Source organism: Oncorhynchus tshawytscha, linkage group LG18 (genome assembly GCF_018296145.1).
Source record: "Oncorhynchus tshawytscha isolate Ot180627B linkage group LG18, Otsh_v2.0, whole genome shotgun sequence".
Taxonomy (NCBI): domain Eukaryota; kingdom Metazoa; phylum Chordata; class Actinopteri; order Salmoniformes; family Salmonidae; genus Oncorhynchus; species Oncorhynchus tshawytscha.
The window spans coordinates 23979820-24005656 of NC_056446.1; the positions used below are offsets into that span (position 1 = coordinate 23979820).

General features: G+C 47.9%; 1 protein-coding gene across 8 annotated transcripts in view; it reads left to right on the forward strand.

The window, feature by feature from the left end:
• The window catches only part of utrn (utrophin), a 334500-nt gene that overhangs the window by 286351 nt on the left and 22312 nt on the right, over positions 1-25837 (forward strand). For 7 of the 8 annotated variants that reach the window (XM_042300851.1, XM_042300850.1, XM_042300852.1 and 4 more), the window contains 4 exons: positions 6409-6545; positions 13516-13554; positions 15378-15443; positions 16323-16388. In XM_042300851.1, the coding sequence (XP_042156785.1) occupies positions 6409-6545; positions 13516-13554; positions 15378-15443; positions 16323-16388 (308 nt within the window). The remainder of the gene's footprint in view (positions 1-6408; positions 6546-13515; positions 13555-15377; positions 15444-16322; positions 16389-25837) is intronic. The other variant, XM_042300854.1, reaches the window with a different exon arrangement.

Consider the following 25837-nt stretch of genomic DNA (forward strand, 5'->3'; position numbering starts at 1 on the left):
TTTGCAGAATTTTGCATGCAGAGTCTCAATTTGGTGTTTGTCCCATTTTGTGAAATCTTGGTTGGTGAGCGGACCAAAGACCTCACAACCATAAAGGGCAATGGGCTCTGTGACTGATTCAAGTATTTTTAGCCAGATCCTAATTGGTATGTTGAATTTTATATTCCTTTTGATGGCATAGAATGCCCTTCTTGCCTTGTCTCTCAGATCGTTCACAGCTTTGTGGAAGTTACCTGTGGCGCTGATGTTTAGGCCAAGGTATGTATAGTTTTTTGTGTGCTCTAGGGCAATGGTGTTTAGATCGAATTTGTATTTGTGGTCCTGGCGACTGGACCTTTTTTGGAACACCATTATTTTGGTCTTACTGAGATTTACTGTCAGGGCCCAGGTCTTGCAGAATCTATGCAGAAGATCTAGGTGCTGCTGTAGGCCCTACTTGGTTGGTGACAGAAGCACCAGATCATCAGCAAACAGTAGACATTTGACTTCAGATTCTAGTAGGACAAGGCCGAGTGCTGCTGCCTTTTCTAGTGTCTGCGCTAATTTGTTGATATATATATGTTGAAGAGGGTGGGGCTTAAGCTGCATCCCTGTCTCACCCCACGGCCCTGTGGGAAGAAATGTGTGAGTTTTTTGCCCATTTTAACTTCACACTTGTTGTTTGTGTACATGAATTTTATAATGTTGTATATTTTACCCCCAACACCACTTACCATCAATTTGTATAGCAGACCCTCATGCCAAATTGAGTCGAAGGCTTTTTTGAAATCAACAAAGCATGAGAAGACTTTGTCTTTGTTTTGGTTTGTTTGGTTATCAATTAGGGTGTGCAGGGTGAATACATGGTCTGTTGTATGGTAATTTGTTAAAAAGCCAATTTGACATTTGCTCAGTACATTTTTTTCAGTGAGGAAATGTACGAGTCTGCTGTTAATGATAATGCAGAGGATTTTCCCAAGGTTGCTGTTGACGCATATCCCACTGTAGTTATTGGTAATTCAAGGTAATTGGAGAATCCTGTGGGATCTGGTAGTCTTTAATAGTTGATTCTAAGCTTTGTATTTGATCCTGTATATGTTTTTGCTCTTTATTCTTTGTTATAGAGCCAAAAAGATTGAAGAAGTGGTTTACCCATACATCTCCATTTTGGATAGATAATTCTTTGTGTTGTTGTTTGTTTAGTGTTTTCCAATTTTCCCAGAAGTGGTTAGAGTCTATGGATTCTTCAATTACATTGAGCTGATTTCTGACGTGCTGTTCCTTCTTTTTCCGTAGTGTATTTCTGTATTGTTTTAGTGATTCACCATAGTGAAGGCGTAGACTCAGGTTTTCCGGGTCTCTATGTTTTTGGTTAGACAGGTTTCTCAATTTCTTTCTTAGATTTTTGCATTCTTCATCAAACCATTTGTCATTGTTTCTTCGGTTTTCTATTTGAGATTTTTTACATTTGATATGGAAGCTGAGAGGTCAAATATACTGTTAAGATGTTCTACTGTTCTACTTGATGTCTCATGATTGAGTATTGCTCTGTTCAAGTAGATTGTGATTTTGCTGTGGTCTGATAGGGGTGTCAGTGGGCTGACTGGGAACGCTCTGAGAGACTCTGGGTTGAGGTCAGTGATAAAGTAGTCTACAGTACTACTGCCAAGAGATGAGCTATAGGTCTACCTACCATAGGAGTCCCCTCGACCATTGACTATGTACATACCCAGCGTGCGACAGAGCTGCAGGAGTTGTGACCCGTTTTTGTTGGTTATGTTGTCATATTTGTGCCTAGGGGGGCATATGGGGGAGGGAATGCTGTCACCTGCAGGCAGGTGTTTGTCCCACTGTGTGCTGAGGGTGTCAGGTTCTTGTCCGGTTCTGGAATTTAGGTCGCCACAGACTAGTACATGTCCCTGGGCCTGGAAATGATTGATTTCCCCCTCCAGGATGGAGAAGCTGTCTTCATTAAAGTATGGTGATTCTAGTGGGGGGATATAGGTAGCACACAGGAGGACATAATTTCCTTTTGAATTTCTAGCCAAATTTAAAATGTTCCTGTTTTGATTAATTTAATGGTGTGAGTTAGGTCTGCTCTATACCAAATTAGCATACCCCCAGAGTCCCTTCCCTGTTTCACACCTGGTAGTTTGGTGGATGGGACTATCAGCTCTCTGTAACCTAGAGGGCAACCAGTGGGTTCGTCTCCTCTATACCAGGTTTCTTGCAGGATGACAACGTCTGTATTACCGATTTCTTTGGTGAAGTCCGGGTTCCTACTCTTTAGGCCAAAGGCAGATGACCTCAGGCCTTGCATATTCCAGGATGATATAGTGAAGGCTTTGTGTTCCATAAAGTGTCCAATGTAGTTGGTCGTGTGGTTTGGCCTCAGGCCAGTAAGTGTGAGCAGAGCCTGCTGAGCATCTGGTACACGCCATTGGCTTGGGCTAGTGTAAGTGTGGGGGTTGGGCCTGTTTGCCCGCTCACTGCCTGGGCGTATGTGTGACTTCCATGTTGAGGCCCTCTTTGCGGGGGTGGGGTGCATGGGGTGGGCAGGAGGGGCATAGGTCTGATCTGAGGAGGCCTAAATGGGGTATGGGCATGGTTGACGTGGGGGGGTGTTGATTGGTCCGGGTGGGGGTGTGGATGTGGCTGGTGGTTCTGTGGTCTGGATGTAAGGCCTCTTGGAGTGGGTCCTCTATGTGTAGGTTCAGGGGGGAGGTCCCGCAGGTCTGGGAGGGTATCTCGCTGGTCTGGGCAGGGTGTCTATTGATCTGTTGTTCCTGTGTGAAGTTTTGGGGCTGCGTTTGAGAGCGATGTCCTTTAGAGTCCGGGCAAAGTCCGGGCACAGGCTGTTCAAGTCCAGGGTGGAGTGATGGGCCAGGAAAACATTTGGTTTTGAGGCACAGTCACAGGAAATACTTGCGTTTACCCGCTGTATTGTGGCAGGGTGGAAGTCTTTTCGTGTCAGCAGGGTGGAGATAACCACGTTGCGTTGGGGAAAGTAGAAGAAGCTTAATCAATCACTCCCTTCAGTGCTGTGGACACCCTTTCCTGCTGTGTTCTCAGGTCGTTTGTGTCTGTGTGTATTATTATGTGGCTAGGTGAACCTAGTTGGTCCTCAGACAGAAGGTCTAGGGTGCGCTGGGTGTTTGGACACCAGAGTTTAGACACACTGTGTTTGGGAAAAAGTTTTTTTTTTCTTGTATATATTTCCCATTTGAGTCCATAAGGAGAACAATTTGTGTCTTGTAAATGTCCTCAGTGGGTGTGGGGGGTTGTCAGAAGGGCTATCAGGGTGGCTGACCGGGGGGTGCTCAGAGGGGGTGAGAGCCTCTGGGCTTGGGGTTCTTCATTTGTCTGTTCTGCTGTGATGTCGACGCTATGGTCAGGGTCTGGTGTGGACTGTTCTGCTGTGGTGTCGAGACTTTTGTCGGGTGCTGAGGTGGGCTCTTCTGCTAGCTTCTCTGTGGGGGTGGCCACCTCTCTAGTGGGTTGTTCTCTGTCACACGCCATCCCCCTCAACCTCTACTCCAACAGTCTGATCCTCTCCTCTAGTGCTCTGTTCTTCTCCTTCTCCTGCTCCTGCTCTTTCTCCTGTTGAAGTTGTCTCACCACTGTCCAGAGTGCAGATATGTCTCTCTCTACCTCCAGCTCTCCAGGTCTGGTTAAGGGGGTGTTGTTGTGCTAGACTGTTGTCTGGGTTTGTGCTGACTGAATTGTAATCACCTGCTATTCCAGCTCCACCTGCCTTACCTCCAGCTGGGTGAATTTATCCTTGATTTCAATGAGAGGGTAGTACTCTGTGCTGGGAGGTTGACTTTCCGCTGGGGGTGGCTCGTCTGTGGGGTTATATAATGAAGAGGTCTGGTCTGACCCGCTCGGGGTGGAGTTATCTTTCTCAAGGGAGAGCTTCTCCTGCTGGGCTAATTGATTGATTAGGTGAAAGTCCAGCTGAAACTGTTTGGGGTTGCCCTGTACCATTACTGTTCCAGACTTATAGAGATTTATATTAGCTGACTCAGAGTCCTCATTGTCAAGTATCCTGTGTTTCCACCCCTTGTTAACGTCTCTGGGATCGTTCGGGACGCTAGCGTCCCACCTCGCCAACAGCCAGTGAAGTTGCAGGGCGCCAAATTCAAAACAACAGAAATCTCATAATTCAAATTCCTCAACCATACAAGTATTTTACACCATTTTAAAGATACACTTCTCGTTAATCCAACCACGGTGACCGATTTCAAAAAGGATTTTCGGCGAAAGCAGAACATATCATTATGTTAGGTCAGCAACTGGTCACAGAAAGTATTCAGCCATTTCCCAACTAAAGAGAGGTGTCACAAAAAGCAGAAGTATAGCTAAAATTAATCACTAACCTTTGACGATCTTCATCAGATGACACTCCCAGGACTCAATGTTACATAATACATGTGTGTTTTGTTCGATCAAGTTCATATTTATATCCAAAAACCTCAGTTTACATTGGCGCCATGTTCAGAAATGCCTCCAAAACATCCGGAGAAATTGCAGAGAGCCACATCAAATAACAGAAATACTAATCATAAACTTTGATGAAAGATACATGTTTTACATAGAATTAAAGATAAACGTGTTCTTAATGCAACCGCTGTGTCAGATTTCAAAAAAGCTTTACGGCAAAAGCACAATATTCAATCATCTGAGAACAGCGTTCAGCCACAAAAGCAAGCTATACAGTTACCCACCAAGTTGTGGAGTCAACAAAAGTTATAAATAGCATTATAAATCTTTACTTACCTTTGCTGATCTTTGTCGGAATGCACTCCCAGGATTCCCACTTCCACAAGAAATGTTTGTTTTGTTCGATTACGTCCATATTTATGTCCAAATACCTCCGTTTTGTTCGCGCGTTTAGTTCACTATTCCAAAGGCACAATGCGCGAGTGCAAAATCCAGATGAAAAGTCAAAAGAGTTCCATTACAGTTTGTAGAAACATGTCAAACAATGTTTACAATCAATCCTTAGGGTCTTTTTATAATAAATGTTCAATAATATTCCAACCGGACAATAGCGTATTCATTACAGAGGAAAAAGAAGGAACGGCGCCCGTGTGACCGCGCAGTAAACAACTGTTTGGCCACAGCCTAGTCCACTTGTTAAAACAGCTCTTATTCGACCCCCTTCCACAATTGAAGCCTCAAACAACTTTCTAAAGACTGTTGACATCTGCTGGAAGCATTAGGAAGTGCAATCTGGCCCCATATACACAGCATATTGGATAGGCAATCACTTAAATTAAACTACAAACCTCAGATTTCCCACTTCCTGGTTGGATTTGTCTCAGGTTTTCGCCTGCCATATGAGTTTTGTTATACTCACAGACATCATTCAAACAGTTTTTTAAACATCAGAGTTTTTCTATCCAATAATATTAATAATATGCATATATTAGCATCTGGGACAGAGTATCAGGCAGTTTACTCTGGGCACCTTATTCATCCAAGCTACTCCATACTGCCCCCCTGTCACCAAGACGTTAACACCCCCTCTCTTAACAAAGGGGTAGTGTGCTGATATAGCACTGTGCCATGCCAGGGGATGGTTTGTGTGGAGGATAAGGTTGCTGATGTTCCCAAAAAGTGTCTCTTGATTTTCCATAAGGAGCTTTATTTTGTAATCTATTCTTGCCTTATCATTCTTTACATACACAGGGTACTGTATTTGAATTACCGGGAGACAGCGGGAGGCAGCTTCTAAGGCCTCTCCATTTGGTTGGAGTAGACTGTTTGACAGCCTTATGTTAGCATTCAGTCCTTACCAAGTAATGTAGTGTATTTTTCTTCTTGGCTTTTGGACATAAAATATAGTTTCAGACTAAACATTACTCACTCAGTTCCAGGTTGAATGGTGTTTTCAGGTTTCTGTTGTTTTCCAGAGAATTTGCTGTATAGAATAATAATCCTTGGTAGTTGTAAACCTTTCAGGTGATTCCGTAATTCCGATCAAAATCAGCATCCTGTATATGTTCCTGACAAAAAATCCAAGTTTATCTAACTCTACATCTCTCTCTCTCTCTATCTTTCTATCTTTCTCTCTTTCTCTCTCTCTTTCTCTCTCTCTCTCTCTCTCTCTCTCTCTCTCTCTCTCTCTCAGGATGTGTTGTGTTCTACATATTAGCTAAAAGCCATATGAACTCAATAGACTGTGTGTTCCTTTGCATCACAGTGTGTTTATGTGCGTTCCCCTGCTTAGGAGTGTGTTTGTGGAATTTGAATCTCCCTGTTCCCTGAATCCTAGGAAGAATAGGCCCTCTTTAGGTCAGGGCACTGTGATAATAGGACTTTCACTGGCAAAGCAGAATCCGCCACTTTCTTAGAAGATGCGTTTTCTAATGAACTAATGAACTCCTTCTTACAAAATGTCTCATCCCTTTCTCACTCTTCCAGACTACTTCGGGTGAGGACATGCGTGATTTCACCAAGGTGCTGAAAAACAAGTTCCGCTCCAAGAAGTACTTTGCCAAGCACCCCCGGCTGGGCTACTTACCGGTCCAGACGTTTCTAGAAGGAGACAATATGGAGACGTAGGTACCTGGGAGGAAGGGGGTCGTTGTGTTGCCTGGGTGAGCCCTCTGTCAACACTAATTTCCTCTCCCTGTCTGTAGACTGTTATACTCACTGGAAGACTCAGGCCATATATCTCCTGTGTTGCACAGAGCTGCTGCTCTGCTCTGGAGTGAGTCCGTCTCGATTTTTCAACAGTCGCCTGCTCGGACACACATAAATCCTCAGTAATGGTGTTTAACTAGCGTTACAGATTATGCAGATGCTAGTGGAGGGTGGTGAGTGCCCCCCTCTTGAGGTGTGAGTTATGTCCCCTTCTATGATCTGAACCTTCTCTGTCTCTATATACTAACAGCTCCCTAGAACATTTCTCCCTCTCTCTCCACATCTCAATATCTCACCCTCTGCTTTTTGCTATATCTTCTGTCTCAGTATCTTTCCATGTTTGTGCATCCCTCCTTCTCTCTTTCTCCCTCCCTCTCGCTCCCTCTCTATTTATTTATTTTTGTCTCTCTCTCTCTGTTTCTCTCTCTGTTTCTCTCTCTGTTTCTCTCTCTCTCTCTCTCTCTCTGTTTCTCTGTCTCTCTCTGTTTCTCTCTCTGTCTCTCTCTCTCTCTCTCTCTCTCTCTCTCTCTCTCGCTCTCTCTCTCCCCTTCTACTTTTACTTGAGTTGCACAAGTGAATATTAAAAACAAACTGTGAATTACAACCTTACCCCAAAAAGTTACACACACACACACACACACACACACACACACACACACACACACACACACACACACACACACACACACACACACACACACACACACACAGTTCAGATGTCCACTCCTCAGATAGACTGGCCCACCCTCTTCATTCCTCTCCCCTCTCTCTGTTCTGCTTTCCTCCCACTATCCCTGCAGCAGTGTCTCCCTGACAGATCCCTTTTAAAAGGTGGGAAATGGTAGAGAGATTCCTTAAAAAGCTGCTATGAAATGGAGACTTGGAGAAATATGACTATTCCATGACATTCATTTTCCACTTTTCTTCTCCCGCCTGACTTCTCTACCATCCACAAACTGCTGGAAGTCTGGTACAATACAGGCAGTTTTACAGCAGAAACGTATTGCACTGAGTCTGCCATTCTTACTTTTAAGCCCACACAATGACACACACATACACACACACACACACACACAAACATACACACACACACAGAAACACTCTGACATTCAGTGTGTGGAGATAGTGAATCAGGCCATCTCTGAGAGAGGAAGGGAGGGAGAAAAAAAGCCACACTTGTTGTATTCACCGCATGTGACAAATACAATTTGATTTGATCTCTCACTCTCTCGTGCCCCCTCTCTCTCGGTCTCTCTCTCTCTCTCTTTCTCTTTCTCTCTCTCTCTCTCTCTCTCTCTATGTCTGGTCACAGTTATTCTGCTTCCTCATACGTTTTCCCAACCTATAGAACACAGAACCCCGCCCACTGTTAACTCCCTCCCAACTCTTCTTCCTTCATTACACGCCAAATAGGATTTCTGATTAGACACAGAGACACGTGTTAATGTGAAAGACGTGTCTGAGCCTCCTAGCTTGCGATGAGTTTAGGTGTTGTGTGGGTTGGAGTTTGTGCTTTTGGGGACTCGTCTTAAAACACATTAACTCAGACTTCCTCTTTCACTCTCTCTTTCTCTCGCCATCTTTATCTCATTGATTTGATTTGATTTGTGTGGAGTCAATAACACAGCACAGATATAGACACATTCTGAAGAGACATTCGCACACACACTTCTGTCAAACTGAGTGGAAAGCCCTAGTGGAGGATGTGGTAGCGAGCCAGGGCTAATGATATTCCCCTCCGAACATATGGCGATGTTTCCCTGTTCCCAGCACCACCTCTGTCTGTCTGTCTGTCTCTGTGACAGGAGGCATGAAAAGGTGTCAGAGTGCACAGGTGTTCTTAAGCCCCCTGATAGAGGAGTGGAGGGGAGGAAAGAGTGTCAGGGCGGCTTGTCCTTCAAGACTATTGAGGTGCACTGGCATAGAAGTGTGTACAGGATTTAATCGTTTCATTGGTATTCAGTGAAAAGGTACAATATACTGTATGACACAATACAACATCCTGTAAACCATACTGATGAGGGCAACGTTTTACTCAACACAACTAGGTACCATGTAGGCTCGTTGTTGTTTCCGCTCCAGCAACATCTCTCTATTGGATCAGAATTGGCATCACAATATATTCTGCACTCTGCACACACAGTGTCATCTCATCAAGGCATTGCAAATCAAAATGACCCATCCTTCCCCTTAACTTTAACACTCTGTGTTTCGCTGTCTCTCAGTGTCTGTCCAAGGTCCATTACCGTTGGCTCTACTGTTGTCTTTGTACCTCCCAGTCAGCCCCTTCCCCTGATACAATAATACCCACACAGACACACTCTTCCTGCCAGGAACATAGTTCAATGCAGAGACGTGTGAAAAACTCTACCAGAAAATAGTTATGACACCGTTTGAAAGACAAATGCCCTCCACACACTTTCTAAAGAAAAGTGATTTAGTCAGAAATAAACTAGTAAATGTATTATGTGAGGTACATAAATCCACATGTTTGCTTTTTGTTTGTCATGTGATTATTGTACAATGCAAAACATCTATAATGTTGACATGATAATATGAGTCCTATTGAAGGCTGCTTGCTCCGTTTACCAGGTCCAGGGAGGTAGGATGTAGTTGGACTTGTCTTTGGCCCACTGCCATCCCACAGGCCCAGGGAGGTAGGATGTAGTTGGACTTGTCTTTGGCCCACTGCCATCCCACAGGCCCAGGGAGGTAGGATGTAGTTGGACTTGTCTTTGGCCCACTGCCATCCCACAGGCCCAGGGAGGTAGGATGTAGTTGGACTTGTCTTTGGCCCACTGCCATCCCACAGGCCCAGGGAGGTAGGATGTAGGTGGACTTGTCTTTGGCCCACTGCCATCCCACAGGCCCAGGGAGGTAGGATGTAGGTGGACTTGTCTTTGGCCCACTTCCATCCCACAGGCCCAGGGAGGTAGGATGTAGTTGGACTTGTCTTTGGCCCACTTCCATCCCACAGGCCCAGGGAGGTAGGATGTAGTTGGACTTGTCTTTGGCCCACTGCCATCCCACAGGCCCAGGGAGGTAGGATGTAGGTGGACTTGTCTTTGGCCCACTGCCATCCCACAGGCCCAGGGAGGTAGGATGTAGTTGGACTTGTCTTTGGCCCACTTCCATCCCACAGGCCCAGGGAGGTAGGATGTAGTTGGACTTGTCTTTGGCCCACTGCCATCCCACAGGCCCAGGGAGGTAGGATGTAGTTGGACTTGTCTTTGGCCCACTGCCATCCCACAGGCCCAGGGAGGTAGGATGTAGTTGGACTTGTCTTTGGCCCACTTCCATCCCACAGGCCCAGGGAGGTAGGATGTAGTTGGACTTGTCTTTGGCCCACTGCCATCCCACAGGCCCAGGGAGGTAGGATGTAGGTGGACTTGTCTTTGGCCCACTGCCATCCCACAGGCCCAGGGAGGTAGGATGTAGTTGGACTTGTCTTTGGCCCACTGCCATCCCACAGGCCCAGGGAGGTAGGATGTAGGTGGACTTGTCTTTGGCCCACTGCCATCCCACAGGCCCAGGGAGGTAGGATGTAGGTGGACTTGTCTTTGGCCCACTTCCATCCCACAGGCCCAGGGAGGTAGGATGTAGTTGGACTTGTCTTTGGCCCACTTCCATCCCACAGGCCCAGGGAGGTAGGATGTAGTTGGACTTGTCTTTGGCCCACTGCCATCCCAGGGGAAAGTCAACTCTTTAGGCTCAACATCACTGTCTCTCCAGGAATCTTACTCCTGCTACCTTTTCTGACTGCACTCGCAACAGCAACATTTTTCAGAGCTAAATGCTCCCAAGGTCTCCCTCTCTCCCTTCCTCCCTCGCTCTCTTCATTTTTTTCACAAGAGTGCACCCATCCGGAGGTTACAACACCCAGCCTGTCGTGAGTAAAAGAAGAACCTTGAAGAGCTCAGCACAGCAGTGTATGGCTTTAAACAAATCAACTCAAACCCTGGTTGGTGCTGCTCTCAGGTGAAAAAGCCCACTTCCTAATGGCACCAGTTGACGGGGCTGCACAAAGTGGTAGCTCACCGCAGACAGCAGCCCAAAACAGCTGAATCTCTCCCTCCCTGAGGGATCTGGTGCAGTAGGAGTCTCCTCGCGGGCAGAGAAGTGACGACTACTGCTTTCTTTCCCACTGCGAGAGACACTTATCCACGATGCAGCGCTTTGTTTCACTGTCTCCACTTTCACATTGCGAACAAAAACACCAGTAACCTTCAGAGCACCCAAGCCATTATCTAAACATCCTCTCCATCTCCAAAATAACAAGATGCTTCTCTTCCTATCACATCTATATTTAGCAACCGTTCTTTCTCGCTATATTAAATTCATTTTTCTTTCCCAAGGTGTTTCATCTGTGTGCGCTGTGCAGTACAACCCTGAATGTTTAGAAATAGATTTTCATTTTGAAGACTGCACATGAAATGACACTGTAATAAGTAAAAGACAGATTGAATATGATCTCTTGATCATTTTGGTTTTGCTGTCAAATGTCCAGTGTGCCTAATTATAGTGGTGAATGTCCTTGTAATCAGTGCAGAAACTTAAAACGCATATTTAACAACTACACTAAGTACAGGCCTGGGGCGACAAAGACTTGCTTGGGAATATTCCACTAACATTCTTTAAATAGGGACTCAATTATCACTTGGAAATGAATAGTTGAATCATTAGAGACCATTGGACCATAGCCCCAAGACTAAAGGGGAGATTCTATTTGGATGGGCTCCTAGATGCTGATCTAAGGCCAGTTTTCCCGAATAATGGTAAAGGTTAGGATTTGGGGTGGGCTTCTGCCTGTGTGCTACTGCTTGCCCCTGTTGTCGCCCCCTTCTGGCTATTCTAAGCATAGCCGCTGGTTGGAACCAATGGTTTGGATGTAAACTCAGGAAAAAAAAGAAATGTCCTCTCACTGTCAACTGCTTTTATTTTCAGCTAAATTAACATGTGTAAATATTTGTATGAACATAACAAGTTTCAACAACTGAGACATGAACTGAACAAGTTCCACAGACATGTGACGAACAGAAATTGAATAATGTGTCCCTGAACAAAGGGTGGGTCAAAATCAAAGTAACAGCCACCAGCTGCATTTAGTACTGCAGTGCATCTCATCATGGACTGCACCAGATTTGCCAGTTCTTGCTGTGAGATGTTACCCCACTCTTCCCCCAAGGCACCTGCAAGTTCCCGGACATTTCTGGGGGGAATGGCCCTAGCCCTCACCCTCTGATCCAACAGGTCCCAGACCAGCTCAATGTGATTGAGATCCGGACTCTTCGCTGGCAATGGCAGAACACTGACCAATCACATACAGGACGAGCTGTATGGCTGGTGGCATTGTCGTGCTGGAGAGTCATGTCAGGATGAGCCTGCAGGAAGGGTACCACATGAGGGAGGAGGATGTCTTCCCTGTAACACACAGCGTTGAGATTGCCTGCAATGACAACAAGCTCAGTCCGATGATGCTGTGACACACCGCCCCAGACCATGACGGACCCTCCACCTCCAAATCGATTCCGCTCCAGAGTACAGGCCTCGGTGTAACACTCATTCCTTCGACAATAAACGTGAATCCGAACTTCACCCCTGGTGAGACAAAACCGCGACTCTTCAGAGAATAGCACTTTTTGCCAGTCCTGTCTGGTCCAGCGCCGGTGGGTTTGTGCCCATAGGTGACGTTGTTGCCGGTTACAACTGGCCTACAAGCCCTCAGTCCAGCCTCTCTCATCCTATTACGGACAGTCTGAGTACTGATGGAGGGATTGTGCGTTCCTGGTGTAACTCGGGCAGTTGTTGTTGCCATCCTGTACCTGTCCCGCAGGTGTGATGTTCGGATGTACCGATCCTGTGCAGGTGTTGTTATACGTGGTCTACCACTGCGAGGACAATCAGCTGTCCATCCTCTCCCTGTAGCGCTGTCTTAGGCACCTCACAGTACGGACACCGCAATTTATTGCCTTGGCCACATCTGCAGTCCTCATGCCTCCTTGCAGCATGCCTAAGGCATGTTCACGCAGATGAGCAGGGACCCTGGGCATCTTTCTTTTGGTGTTTTGTTAGTAGAAAGGCCTCTTTAGTGTTCTAAGTTTTCATAACTGTGACCTTAATTGCCTACCGTCTGTAAGCTGTTAGTGTCCTAACGACCGTTCCACAGGTACATGTTCATTAATTGTTTATGGTTCATTGAACAAGCATGGGAAACAGTGTTTAAACCCTTTACAATGAAAATATGTGAAGTTATTTGGATTTTTACGAATTATCTTTGAAATACAGGGTCCTGAAAAAGGGATGTTTCTTTTTTTGCTGAGTTTATATGTAGATGACAGATAGGGGGTGCTGTGTTGAAGCCACCATGCTTCCATCTTGGTACCTCCCACCTTTGTAAAACATATTTTGGAAGTTATAGAAGCTACATGTATTAATGTCTACATTCGTTTTGACATTCTATTACAGACACCTTCATGCATAAGGTATATTATGTGAGCTAAACATGAAAATAAACATGAACAAATATATAAAAAACATTTTCCTTAAAGTATATATTTTTGAAATGACTAATGTTACTGTCCTCACTACAGGAAAAAAGACATAAATCAATGTAATTTTGTCCTTGAAACATATATTTGAAATTAGAATTCCATTCATTCCTATGGAGGACTGATCCTACTGGGGAGTACCAATATGGCCGACCATGCTTCTCACTGGCCAATACATAGCATCAGCAATCCAGGGTTTATATACATCATTGGTTGGAACCCTACCACCTGTACTCTCCTCCTGTTGCATTTGGTTCTTGACCTTGTTCATGTGATGTGGCCCTAAAGATTGTTGTCCCCTCCCTCACCTCCCTCCCTCCCTTCGTTTCTCTTACAGTCCCGTAACTCTCATCAGCATGTGTCCGGAGCAGTATGAGTGAGTATCTGCATGCCCCGCCCCAAGGAGATCAGAATGCCCCTGAACAGTCTGCCCTCCTCCCCTGCATCCACAACTCACCCCCCCTACCACCCCCACTAAGCCGTCATACCGCATGTTGCCTGTCTGCCCGATTGACCAACCAACCTACCAAACTCTTCCTCCTCTTTACAGCCTCCTCTTCCCCCTAACCTCCTCTCCATCCCATTAGCAGGGCCGTAACTCCTGGCCGGCTTCCTAGACCAGCACAATCTTCTGTTGGTTCTTTGTTGATTATATTCTCCTCGATTTCTAGCTGCTGATTGTTTCATTTGATTGAAGACTTTTTGGTTGTTATTGTGTTTCATGTTGTACCTCTCTCCACCCCTCCATTCCCCATCTCCACCCCTCCATTCCCTCTCTCCACCCCTCCATTCCCTCTCTCCACCCCTCCATTCCCTCTCTCCACCCCTCCATTCCCTCTCTCCACCCCTCCATTCCCTCTCTCCACCCCTCCATTCCCTCTCTCCACCCCTCCATTCCCTCTCTCCACCCCTCCATTCCCTCTCTCCACCCCTCCATTCCCTCTCTCAACCCCTCCATTCCCTCTCTCCACCCCTCCATTCCCCATCTCCACCCCTCCATTCCCCCTCTCCACCCCTCCATTCCCCCTCTCCACCCCTCCATTCCCTCTCTCCACCCCTCCATTCCCTCTCTCCACCCCTCCATTCCCCATCTCCACCCCTCCATTCCCCATCTCCACCCCTCCATTCCCCATCTCCACCCCTCCATTCCCCCTCTCCACCCCTCCATTCCCCATCTCCACCCCTCCATTCCCCATCTCCACCCCTCCATTCCCCATCTCCACCCCTCCATTCCCCATCTCCACCCCTCCATTCCCCCTCTCCACCCCTCCATTCCCCCTCTCCACCCCTCCATTCCCTCTCTCCACCCCTCCATTCCCCATCTCCACCCCTCCATTCCCCATCTCCACCCCTCCATTCCCCATCTCCACCCCTCCATTCCCCCTCTCCACCCCTCCATTCCCCCTCTCCACCCCTCCATTCCCCATCTCCACCCCTCCATTCCCCCTCTCCACCCCTCCATTCCCCATCTCCACCCCTCCATTCCCCATCTCCACCCCTCCATTCCCCATCTCCACCCCTCCATTCCCCCTCTCCACCCCTCCATTCCCCATCTCCACCCCTCCATTCCCCATCTCCACCCCTCCATTCCCCCTCTCCACCCCTCCATTCCCCCTCTCCACCCCTCCATTCCCCATCTCCACCCCTCCATTCCCTCTCTCCACCCCTCCATTCCCCATCTCCACCCCTCCATTCCCCATCTCCACCCCTCCATTCCCTCTCTCCACCCCTCCATTCCCCCTCTCCACCCCTCCATTCCCTCTCTCCACCCCTCCATTCCCTCTCTCCAACCTTCCATTCCCCCTCTCCACCCCTCCATTCCCTCTCGCCACCCCTCCATTCCCCATCTCCACCCCTCCATTCCCTCTCTCCACCCCTCCATTCCCCCTCTCCACCCCTCCATTCCCCCTCTCCCCCCTCCATTCCCCCTCTCCACCCCTCCATTCCCTCTCTCCACCCCTCCATTCCCTCTCTCCACCCCTCCATTCCCCATCTCCACCCCTCCATTCCCCATCTCCACCCCTCCATTCCCTCTCTCCACCCCTCCATTCCCCATCTCCACCCCTCCATTCCCTCTCTCCACCCCTCCATTCCCTCTCTCCACCCCTCCATTCCCTCTCCATTCCCTCTCTCCACCCCTCCATTCCCTCTCTCCACCCCTCCATTCCCCATCTCCAACCCTCCATTCCCCCTCTCCAGGCTTTCCCAGTCACCCCAGTTCTCTCATGATGACACTCATTCCAGGATAGAGCAGTATGCTAGCAGGTACTGTACACTACCATCACACAAACCTTGCACACACTTGGTATACCAATGACTGTCTATGCCAGACTATTGTCCATTAAGGGTAGAGACAGTAGGGCTCGCCTCCCCTGCCAATTTGACTGTGCCACCTTAGTGCCATATGCCATATGCTATTCTGACATGGATCTTTCCTTCTCATTAACCATTAACCCACAGGTGAATCACTACAGCCCCTGACTGTTACCAGATAACAAGCTGCCTTGACACACACACACACACAGCCAGACAGACTCTGTATTAACAAAGCTATCCCAATGTCAGCCTTGGGCCAGTGTAGGGATCATGTTCTCTTTGTCTTCATCTCCCTAGGAGCTATGAGGCTCCCCTCGCTCCCTCTCTTTATTACACAGCTCAATACATAGAGCCTTTCATCTGCTGGCCCAATCTAATTACCGTGGGTGGGTGTGTGTGAACCTGTCTCTGTGTGTGTGTGTGTGTGTGTGTGTGAGCACCAAGGCCAGTGCCAGTAATCAACTGTTTTCCCCATCCCAACCGCATAGATCTGTCACAACACACACATACACTCCCGCCGTGCCCAATAGGATTTGACCGGTGTGGCTCTGAACCTCTCGTCCCGGCCATGTGCAGCACTGTACCATAATCCATCTCATGTCATAACTGGGTCCCATATTGCGATGGCTGATCCCCTAGCTGTTGGGCTGAACTCTGCCTGATGTCTGCCGTCCACTCCTTATGTTATGTTACATTTCATCCATTCAACTAGAATGGTGCACTAGCCAACAGGGGTTGCATCTGTACCCAGCAGTGTTTGGTAGGCATTGACCCCCATGGTACCGTTTCTGAACTAATCCAGCTAATGTCTGTATCTGTGTTTCTCAGGCTAGCTCAGATGGAACGCTCCAACGGTTCTCTGCCCACTGACAGCAGCTCAGCTACAGGAAGCATGTAAGTAACCATTAGTAACCGTTTCCATTAGTAACTGTTTCCCTCTGTCCACCTACCTGTCAGTAACCATTAGTAACCGTTTCCATTAGTAACTGTTTCCCCTCTGTCCACCTACCTGTCAGTAACCATTAGTAACCGTTTCCATTAGTAACTGTTTCCCCTCTGTACACCTACCTGTCAGTAACCATTAGTAACCGTTTCCATTACTAACTGTTTCCCCTCTGTCCACCTACCTGTCAGTAACCATTAGTAACCGTTTCCATTAGTAACTGTTTCCCCTCTGTCCACCTACCTGTCAGTAACCATTAGTAACTGTTTCCATTAGTAACTGTTTCCCCTCTGTCCACCTACCTGTCAGTAACCATTAGTAACCGTTTCCCCTCTGTCCTCCTACCTGTCAGTAACCATTAGTAACCATTTCCATTAGTAACTGTTTCCCCTCTGTCCACCTACCTGTCAGTAACCATTAGTAACTGTTTCCCCTCTGTCCTCCTACCTGTCAGTAACCATTAGACTCTGTCCTCCTACCTGTCAGTAACCATTAGACTCTGTCCTCCTACCTGTCAGTAACCATTAGACTCTGTCCTCCTACCTGTCAGTAACCATTAGACTCTGTCCACCTACCTGTCAGTAACCATTAGACTCTGTCCTCCTACCTGTCAGTAACCATTAGACTCTGTCCTCCTACCTGTCAGTAACCATTAGACTCTGTCCTCCTACCTGTCAGTAACCATTAGACTCTGTCCTCCTACCTGTCAGTAACCATTAGACTCTGTCCTCCTACCTGTCAGTAACCATTAGACTCTGTCCTCCTACCTGTCAGTAACCATTAGACTCTGTCCTCCTACCTGTCAGTAACCATTAGACTCTGTCCTCCTACCTGTCAGTAACCATTAGACTCTGTCCTCCTACCTGTCAGTAACCATTCGACTCTGTCCTCCTACCTGTCAGTAACCATTAGACTCTGTCCACCTACCTGTCAGTAACCATTAGACTCTGTCCTCCTACCTGTCAGTAACCATTAGACTCTGTCCTCCTACCTGTCAGTAACCATTAGACTCTGTCCTCCTACCTGTCAGTAACCATTAGACTCTGTCCACCTACCTTAGACTAATGGACTTCATATTGCTGTCCTCACTACCTGTGTTGTGTATGGCCCAGTGGGCTGTGGCATTACACTACAGTACGTCGCTCACCCTGTCATAGTATATTAAAGTCTCTCTGTCCATTCATGTGTTAGCTTTGAGTGTCATGTATCAAAAATCAAATGATTATTATTGTCATTATCTGGTCTGTGGAGCGCTGATGATAGTAATTGAAGAGACAGAGAACAATAAATTGGAAAGAGGGAGGATAGAAAACAAGATGGGGGAGAGGATAGAAAACAAGATGGGGAGAGGATAGAAAACAAGATGGGGAGAGGATAGAAAACAAGATGGGGAGAGGATAGAAAACAAGATGGGGAGAGGATAGAAAACAAGATGGGGAGAGGATGGAAAACAAGATGGGGAGAGGATAGAAAACAAGATGGGGAGAGGATAGAAAACAAGATGGGGAGAGGACGGAAAACAAGATGGGGGAGAGGATAGAAAACAAGATGGGGAGAGGATAGAAAACAAGATGGGGAGAGGATAGAAAACAAGATGGGGAGAGGATAGAAAACAAGATGGGGAGAGGATAGAAAACAAGATGGGGGAGAGGATAGAAAACAAGATGGGGAGAGGATAGAAAACAAGATGGGGAGAGGATAGAAAACAAGATGGGGAGAGGATAGAAAACAAGATGGGGAGAGGATAGAAAACAAGATGGGGAGAGGACGGAAAACAAGATGGGGAGAGGATGGAAAACAAGATGGGGGAGAGGGTGGAAAACAAGATGGGGAGAGGATAGAAAACAAGATGGGGAGAGGATAGAAAACAAGATCGGGAGAGGATAGAAAACAAGATGGGGGAGAGGACAGAAAACAAGATGGGGGAGAGGACAGAAAACAAGATGGGGGAGAGGGTGGAAAACAAGATGGGGGAGAGGATAGAAAACAAGATGGGGAGAGGACAGAAAACAAGATGGGGAGAGGATAGAAAACAAGATGGGGGAGAGGATAGAAAACAAGATGGGGAGAGGATGGAAAACAAGATGGGGAGAGGATGGAAAACAAGATGGGGAGAGGATAGAAAACAAGATGGGGAGAGGATAGAAAACAAGATGGGGGAGAGGATAGAAAACAAGATGGGGGAGAGGATAGAAAACAAGATGGGGAGAGGATAGAAAACAAGATGGGGAGAGGATAGAAAACAAGATGGGGAGAGGATAGAAAACAAGATGGGGGAGAGGGTAGAAAACAAGATGGGGAGAGGACAGAAAACAAGATTGGGAGAGGACAGAAAACAAGATGGGGAGAGGACAGAAAACAAGATGGGGAGAGGACAGAAAACAAGATGGGGAGAGGATAGAAAACAAGATGGGGGAGAGGACAGAAAACAAGATGGGGGAGAGGACAGAAAACAAGATGGGGAGAGGATGGAAAACAAGATGGGGAGAGGATAGAAAACAAGATGGGGGAGAGGACAGAAAACAAGATGGGGGAGAGGATGGAAAACAAGATGGGGAGAGAATAGAAAACAAGATGGGGGAGAGGACAGAAAACAAGATGGGGGAGAGGGTGGAAAACAAGATGGGGAGAGGATAGAAAACAAGATGGGGAGAGGATAGAAAACAAGATGGGGGAGAGGATAGAAAACAAGATGGGGAGAGGATAGAAAACAAGATGGGGGAGAGGGTAGAAAACAAGATGGGGAGAGGATAGAAAACAAGATGGGGAGAGGATAGAAAACAAGATGGGGGAGAGGATAGAAAACAAGATGGGGGAGAGGATAGAAAACAAGATGGGGGAGAGGACGGAAACAAGATGGGGGAGAGGGTGGAAAACAAGATGGGGAGAGGATGGAAAACAAGATGGGGAGAGGATAGAAAACAAGATGGGGAGAGGATAGAAAACAAGATGGGGAGAGGATAGAAAACAAGATGGGGAGAGGATAGAAAACAAGATGGGGAGAGGATAGAAAACAAGATGGGGAGAGGACAGAAAACAAGATGGGGGAGAGGATAGAAAACAAGATGGGGAGAGGATAGAAAACAAGATGGGGAGAGGACAGAAAACAAGATGGGGAGAGGATGGAAAACAAGATGGGGGAGAGGACAGAAAACAAGATGGGGAGAGGATAGAAAACAAGATGGGGAGATGATAGAAAACAAGATGGGGGAGAGGACGGAAAACAAGATGGGGAGAGGATAGAAAACAAGATGGGGAGAGGATAGAAAACAAGATGGGGAGATGATAGAAAACAAGATGGGGAGAGGACGGAAAACAAGATGGGGAGAGGACGGAAAACAAGATGGGGAGAGGATAGAAAACAAGATGGGGGAGAGGACGGAAAACAAGATGGGGAGAGGATAGAAAACAAGATGGGGAGAGGATAGAAAACAAGATGGGGAGATGATAGAAAACAAGATGGGGGAGAGGACAGAAAACAAGATGGGGAGAGGACAGAAAACAAGATGGGGAGAGGACGGAAAACAAGATGGGGAGAGGATGGAAAACAAGATGGGGGAGAGGATAGAAAACAAGATGGGGGAGAGGATGGAAAACAAGATGGGGAGAGGGTGGAAAACAAGATGGGGGAGAGGATAGAAAACAAGATGGGGAGAGGATAGAAAAGAAGATGGGGAGAGGACAGAAAACAAGATGGGGAGAGGATAGAAAACAAGATGGGGAGAGGATAGAAAACAAGATGGGGAGAGGACAGAAAACAAGATGGGGAGAGGACAGAAAACAAGATGGGGAGATGATGGAAAACAAGATGGGGGGAGAGGACGGAAAACAAGATGGGGAGAGGATAGAAAACAAGATGGGGAGAGGATAGAAAACAAGATGGGGAGAGGATAGAAAAGAAGATGGGGAGAGGATAGAAAACAAGATGGGGAGAGAATAGAAAACAAGATGGGGAGAGGATAGAAAACAAGATGGGGAGAGGATAGAAAACAAGATGGGGAGAGGACAGAAAACAAGATGGGGAGATGATAGGAAACAAGATGGGGAGAGGGTGGGTGAGAGAAGGGGAATGGGAGACAGAAGAACTGAGAGGGAGGAAAGAAGTTTGAATTACTCACGGGGGAGAAAGATAACGATGAAAAGAGTGGATATTAGATAGGGATATGTTACGGAGAGAAAGATGGTTTGCTTTGATAAAGACCTTGGAGTTGGAAAAATGTTATGGAAAGAGAAGTTTAGAAAGAAAAGGCGAGGAGAGGGAGGGAGAAGAGATCACAAAAGATAGAGAGGCAGTTAGCAGTACAAAGAGAGGGAACATGCTGAAGCTCCAGATGTGTGTGTGTTGTGTGTGAAAGGTTGAGTGTTTCTGTATACCCTTAAAGCTGTCTGGAGGGCATGTTGAGACCTATTCCCAGCTGAGATCCTAATCGGGGGAATGAGTTCTCTAAACTCTGATGCCCTCTGGGGTCACACCCTCTGTGATGCTGGTTGGAGGTCTCTGGTCACCCTCTGTGATGCTGGTTGGAGGTCTCTGGTCACCCTCTGTGATGCTGGTTGGAGGTCTCTGGTCACCCTCTGTGATGCTGGTTGGAGGTCTCTGGTCACCCTCTGTGATGCTGGTTGGAGGTCTCTAGACACCCTCTGTGATGCTGGTTGGAGATCTCTGGTCACCCTCTGTGATGCTGGTTGGAGATCTCTGGTCACCCTCTGTGATGCTGGTTGGAGATCTCTGGTCACCCTCTGTGATGCTGGTTGGAGATCTCTGGTCACCCTCTGTGATGCTGGTTGAGATCTCTGGTCACCCTCTGTGATGCTGTTGGAGGTCTCTAGCCACCCTCTGTGATGCTGGTTGGAGGGCTCTGGTCACCCTCTGTGATGCTGGTTGAAAGTCTTTGGACACCCTCTGTGATGCTGGTTGAGATCTCTGGTCACCCTCTGTGATGCTGTTGGAGGTCTCTAGCCACCCTCTGTGATGCTGGTTGGAGGTCTCTGGTCACCCTCTGTGATGCTGGTTGGAGATCTCTGGTCACCCTCTGTGATTCTGGTTGGAGCTCTCTGGTCACCCTCTGTGATGCTGGTTGAGATCTCTGGTCACCCTCTGTGATGCTGTTGGAGGTCTCTAGACACCCTCTGTGATGCTGGTTGGAGATCTCTGGTCACCCTCTGTGATGCTGGTTGAGATCTCTGGTCACCCTCTGTGATGCTGTTGGAGGTCTCTAGCCACCCTCTGTGATGCTGGTTGGAGGGCTCTGGTCACCCTCTGTGATGCTGGTTGAAGGTCTTTGGACACCCTCTGTGATGCTGGTTGGAAATCTCTGGTCACCCTCTGATGCTGGTTGGAGATCTCTGGTCACCCTCTGTGATGCTGGTTGGAGATCTCTGGTCACCCTCTGTGATGCTGGTTGGAAGTCTCTGGTCACCCTCTGTGATGCTGGTTGGAAGTCTCTGGTCACCCTCTGTGATGCTGGTTGGAAGTCTCTGGTCACCCTCTTTAATTCTGTGTTTAGACGTTAGAATTAGATGATCTCTCAACCTGCTCTGATACAAGAGCTGAAATCTGCAGTTATCCTGTTCGTGTGTGTGTGTGTGTGTGTATGCGTGTGTGTGTATGCGTGCGTGTGTGTGTACAATGAAGTGGGATTTGGAAATGGTTTTCAGTGAGGACACGTTGCCCAAAAAATCTACCCACACACAAAAGAGCATATGAAGGGTTTGAGGAGGCTAGAGACAACTGCATGAGAGATCTAGAATCAGAGGCAGTGAGCACGATAGACAGATTGGAGAGAGAGAGGGAAGAGAGTGAGGGGTAGGAGGAGAGAGAGAGAGAGAGGCAGCGTGGGTAGACTAGGGTCTTGATTCTCACAGCGCGACCAACTTTACACATTCACGTGTGCGCCTGCTCTGTCCGCCTGCCCCCCACCTCCCTCTGTCCGCCTGCCCCCCACCTCCCTCTGTCCGCCTGCCCCCCACCTCCCTCTGTCCGCCTGCCCCCCACCTCCCTCTGTCCGCCTGCCCCCCCACCTCCCTCTGTCCGCCTGCCCCCACACCTCCCTCTGTCCGCCTGCCCCCCATCTCCCTCTGTCCTCCTGCCCCCCACCTCCCTCTGTCCGCCTGCCCCCCCCTCCCTCTGTCCCCCTGCCCCCCACCTCCCTCTGTCCGCCTGCCCCCACCTCCCTCTGTCCGCCTGCCCCCCACCTCCCTCTGTCCGCCTGCCCCCCCGGTCTGCCTGCCCCCCACCTCCCTCTGTCCGCCTGCCCCCCCACCTCCCTCTGTCAGCCTGCCCCCCACCTCCCTCTGTCCCTGCCCCCCACCCCCCCACCTCCCTCTGTCCGCCTGTCCCCCACCTCCCTCCCCCTCCCTCTGTCCGCCTGCCCCCACCTCCCTCTGTCCCCCTGCCTTCTCTTCTTAAAAGCTCTATTTTAAAACAGGCGGTGCTCGAGACTCCCCCAAGTACCATTTCACCACAGTAATGGACAGAACGTGCTTTTGTGCTCTGATTTTACTCTGCCTAACAACTCTGCTTCAGAGAGAGAGACTCCCGAGCCCGTTGGGGAGTTGCAGCAATGAGACAAAATCTGTCTGGATCGCAATTTGGGAGAATAAAGGGTGGGTAGACTAGGGTCTTGATTCTCACAGCGCGACCAACTTTACACATTCACGTGTGCGCCTGCTCTGTCCGCCTGCCCCCCACCTCCCTCTGTCCGCCTGCCCCCCACCTCCCTCTGTCCGCCTGCCCCCCACCTCCCTCTGTCCGCCTGCCCCCCACCTCCCTCTGTCCGCCTGCCCCCACACCTCCCTCTGTCCGCCTGCCCCCCATCTCCCTCTGTCCTCCTGCCCCCCACCTCCCTCTGTCCGCCTGCCCCCCACCTCCCTCTGTCCGCCTGCCCCCACCTCCCTCTGTCCGCCTGCCCCCCACCTCCCTCTGTCCGCCTGCCCCCCACCTCCCTCTGTCCGCCTGCCCCCCACCTCCCTCGGTCTGCCTGCCCCCACACCTCCCTCTGTCCGCCTGTCCCCCCCACCTCCCTCTGTCAGCCTGCCCCCACCTCCCTCTGTCCGCCTGCCCCCACACCTCCCTCTGTCCCCCTGCCTTCTCTTCTTAAAAGCTCTATTTTAAAACAGGCGGTGCTCGAGACTCCCCCAAGTACCATTTCACCACAGTAATGGACAGAACGTGCTTTTCTGCTCTGATTTTACTCTGCCTAACAACTCTGCTCCAGAGAGAGAGAGACTCCCGAGCCCGTTGGGGAGTTGCAGCAATGAGACAAAATCTGTCTGGATCGCAATTTGGGAGAATAAAGGGGGTACAATTTTATTATGATATTATTATTATTTTAAGTACAGAAACAGGACAAATACACAGAGTCGGTGATAATCAGGTAGTTATGAGGAAGAAGGTTAATGTGATAGTAACATTAGAAGTAGCAGGGTAGAAACACCCTCCAGGCTCCAACCATTTATCCTCTCATCCTGTTGATCCTCACATCAGCCCAGTAAGTATAACCACTGTAGTTATGTTCTAGCCCTGTCTACTCAGCTAATATCCCATTATATGGCCTGCTTTCATCATGATTTTACTCTTTTTTTTTGTTCAGAAGTAGATTTCCCACTCTACTCTTTGAGAGACATTTTATTCCATTTTTTTGAGTGTGTCAGCCATTTTGGGATAAGGACACAATTCGTAAATCTAAACCCAAAACACAATGCAGCGGTAGGTCTAATGTCACCCTGCGTCCTTGTGTCAACGTTAACAGGTGAGTTAGCGATGCTTCCTTTAAAAGGATCAAGTCCCTGGAATCTGTGGACAAGCATTTTAAACAGCTGTAAATCCTGTCTAAGCTGATTTGAACGCAGCCAATCATCAATTTGCTTGTGTGGGGTGTTTGAACAGCTTGTACTCCGCCAAGGATTCATTCTGATCCCCTTTTATTTCACGCTTTTCAAGTGTTTTTTTTTAAAGTCATATCTAATTCTGTTCCACCTACGCTTGATCTCTAGAGCCTCTTCATCTCTCCAACTCCTCCATCTGAGTCTTAGCATGCTCACACACACTGATACACACACTGATACACACACACACACACACACACATATAAACACGCACTTACAGTGGGGCAAAAAAGTATTTAGTCAGCCACCAATTGTACAAGTTCTCCCACTTAAAAAGATGAGAGAGGCCTGTAATTTTCATCATAGGTACACTTCAACTATGACAGACAAAATGAGGGGAAAAAAATCCAGAAAATCACATTGTAGGGTTTTTTATGAATTTATTTGCAAATTATGGTGGAAAATAAGTATTCTTAGGAATACACCTGGTGTGTGTGTGCTTGCGTGCGTACGTGTGTGTGTTACTTGGCTGTCTTGTACTGTTTCACACACGCTGCATTTGGAACTTAATGCCAGCTGAGTGATGGCACCTTTGAACAGTCTTGGCAGAACATTTATGTGTGTGCTTGCTTTTGTGCATGCGTACATATGTGCGTGCTCACGTTTGCTGGCGTGCGTGCGTGTGCGTGTGTGTGTGCCCTGCTATCCATTTGTTTCCAGGCATTTTATCGGGTAGAAAAGCCTTAATGAGAAAGCCAGAGAGCTGCTTAGTGTGTGTTATCTCCAGCAAAGGCTCAGTGTTGTCATTGATGCTGCTGTTAATCACCAAGGAGACAGGACTCTTTCTGCTTGTCCTTCCTCTCTTCTCTGTCTCCTTCCCCTCAGTCTTTCAATCTCTCTCTCGCTTTCTCTTTCTTTTTTCTTTCTTTCTGATAATAATTATTATTTTTGTCTTTCTTTCTATATTTTTCTCTCGCTCCCTCTGAACCTTCCTTTCTCCCTACAGTCTCTCTCTCCCTTCTGTTCCACTCTCTTACACATCATCTGATTTGGCTCTAGTAGTATCAAGCTTTACCTTTGGGCTTTAATCAGGCTTCTCATTCAACTCTGAACTCAATATACCCCGCTTTGCATCACAGAGAAAAACAACACAAAAATGCTCTGAAATGAACCATTTGAAGCCCCCCCCTCCTCTGCTCCCCCACATTTCCACACAAACAACTCCATAGCACTGGTCCCGCCTTTTCTAACACTACCTCTTGCATTCTCTCTATCTCTCTCTCACACATTCTCTCTCTCTCACATTCTCTCTCTCTCACATTCTCTCTCTCTCTCCCTCGCATTCTCTCTCTCTCTCTCTCTCTCACATTCTCTCTTGCATTCTCTCTATCTCTCTCTCTCTCTCTCTCACATTCTCTCTTGCATTCTCTCTATCTCTCTCTCTCTCTCACACATTCTCTCTTGCATTCTCTATCTCTCTATCTCTCTCTCTCTTGCATTCTCTCTCTCTCACACATTCTCTCTTGCATTCTCTATCTCTCTATCTCTCTCTCTCTCTTGCATTCTCTCTCTC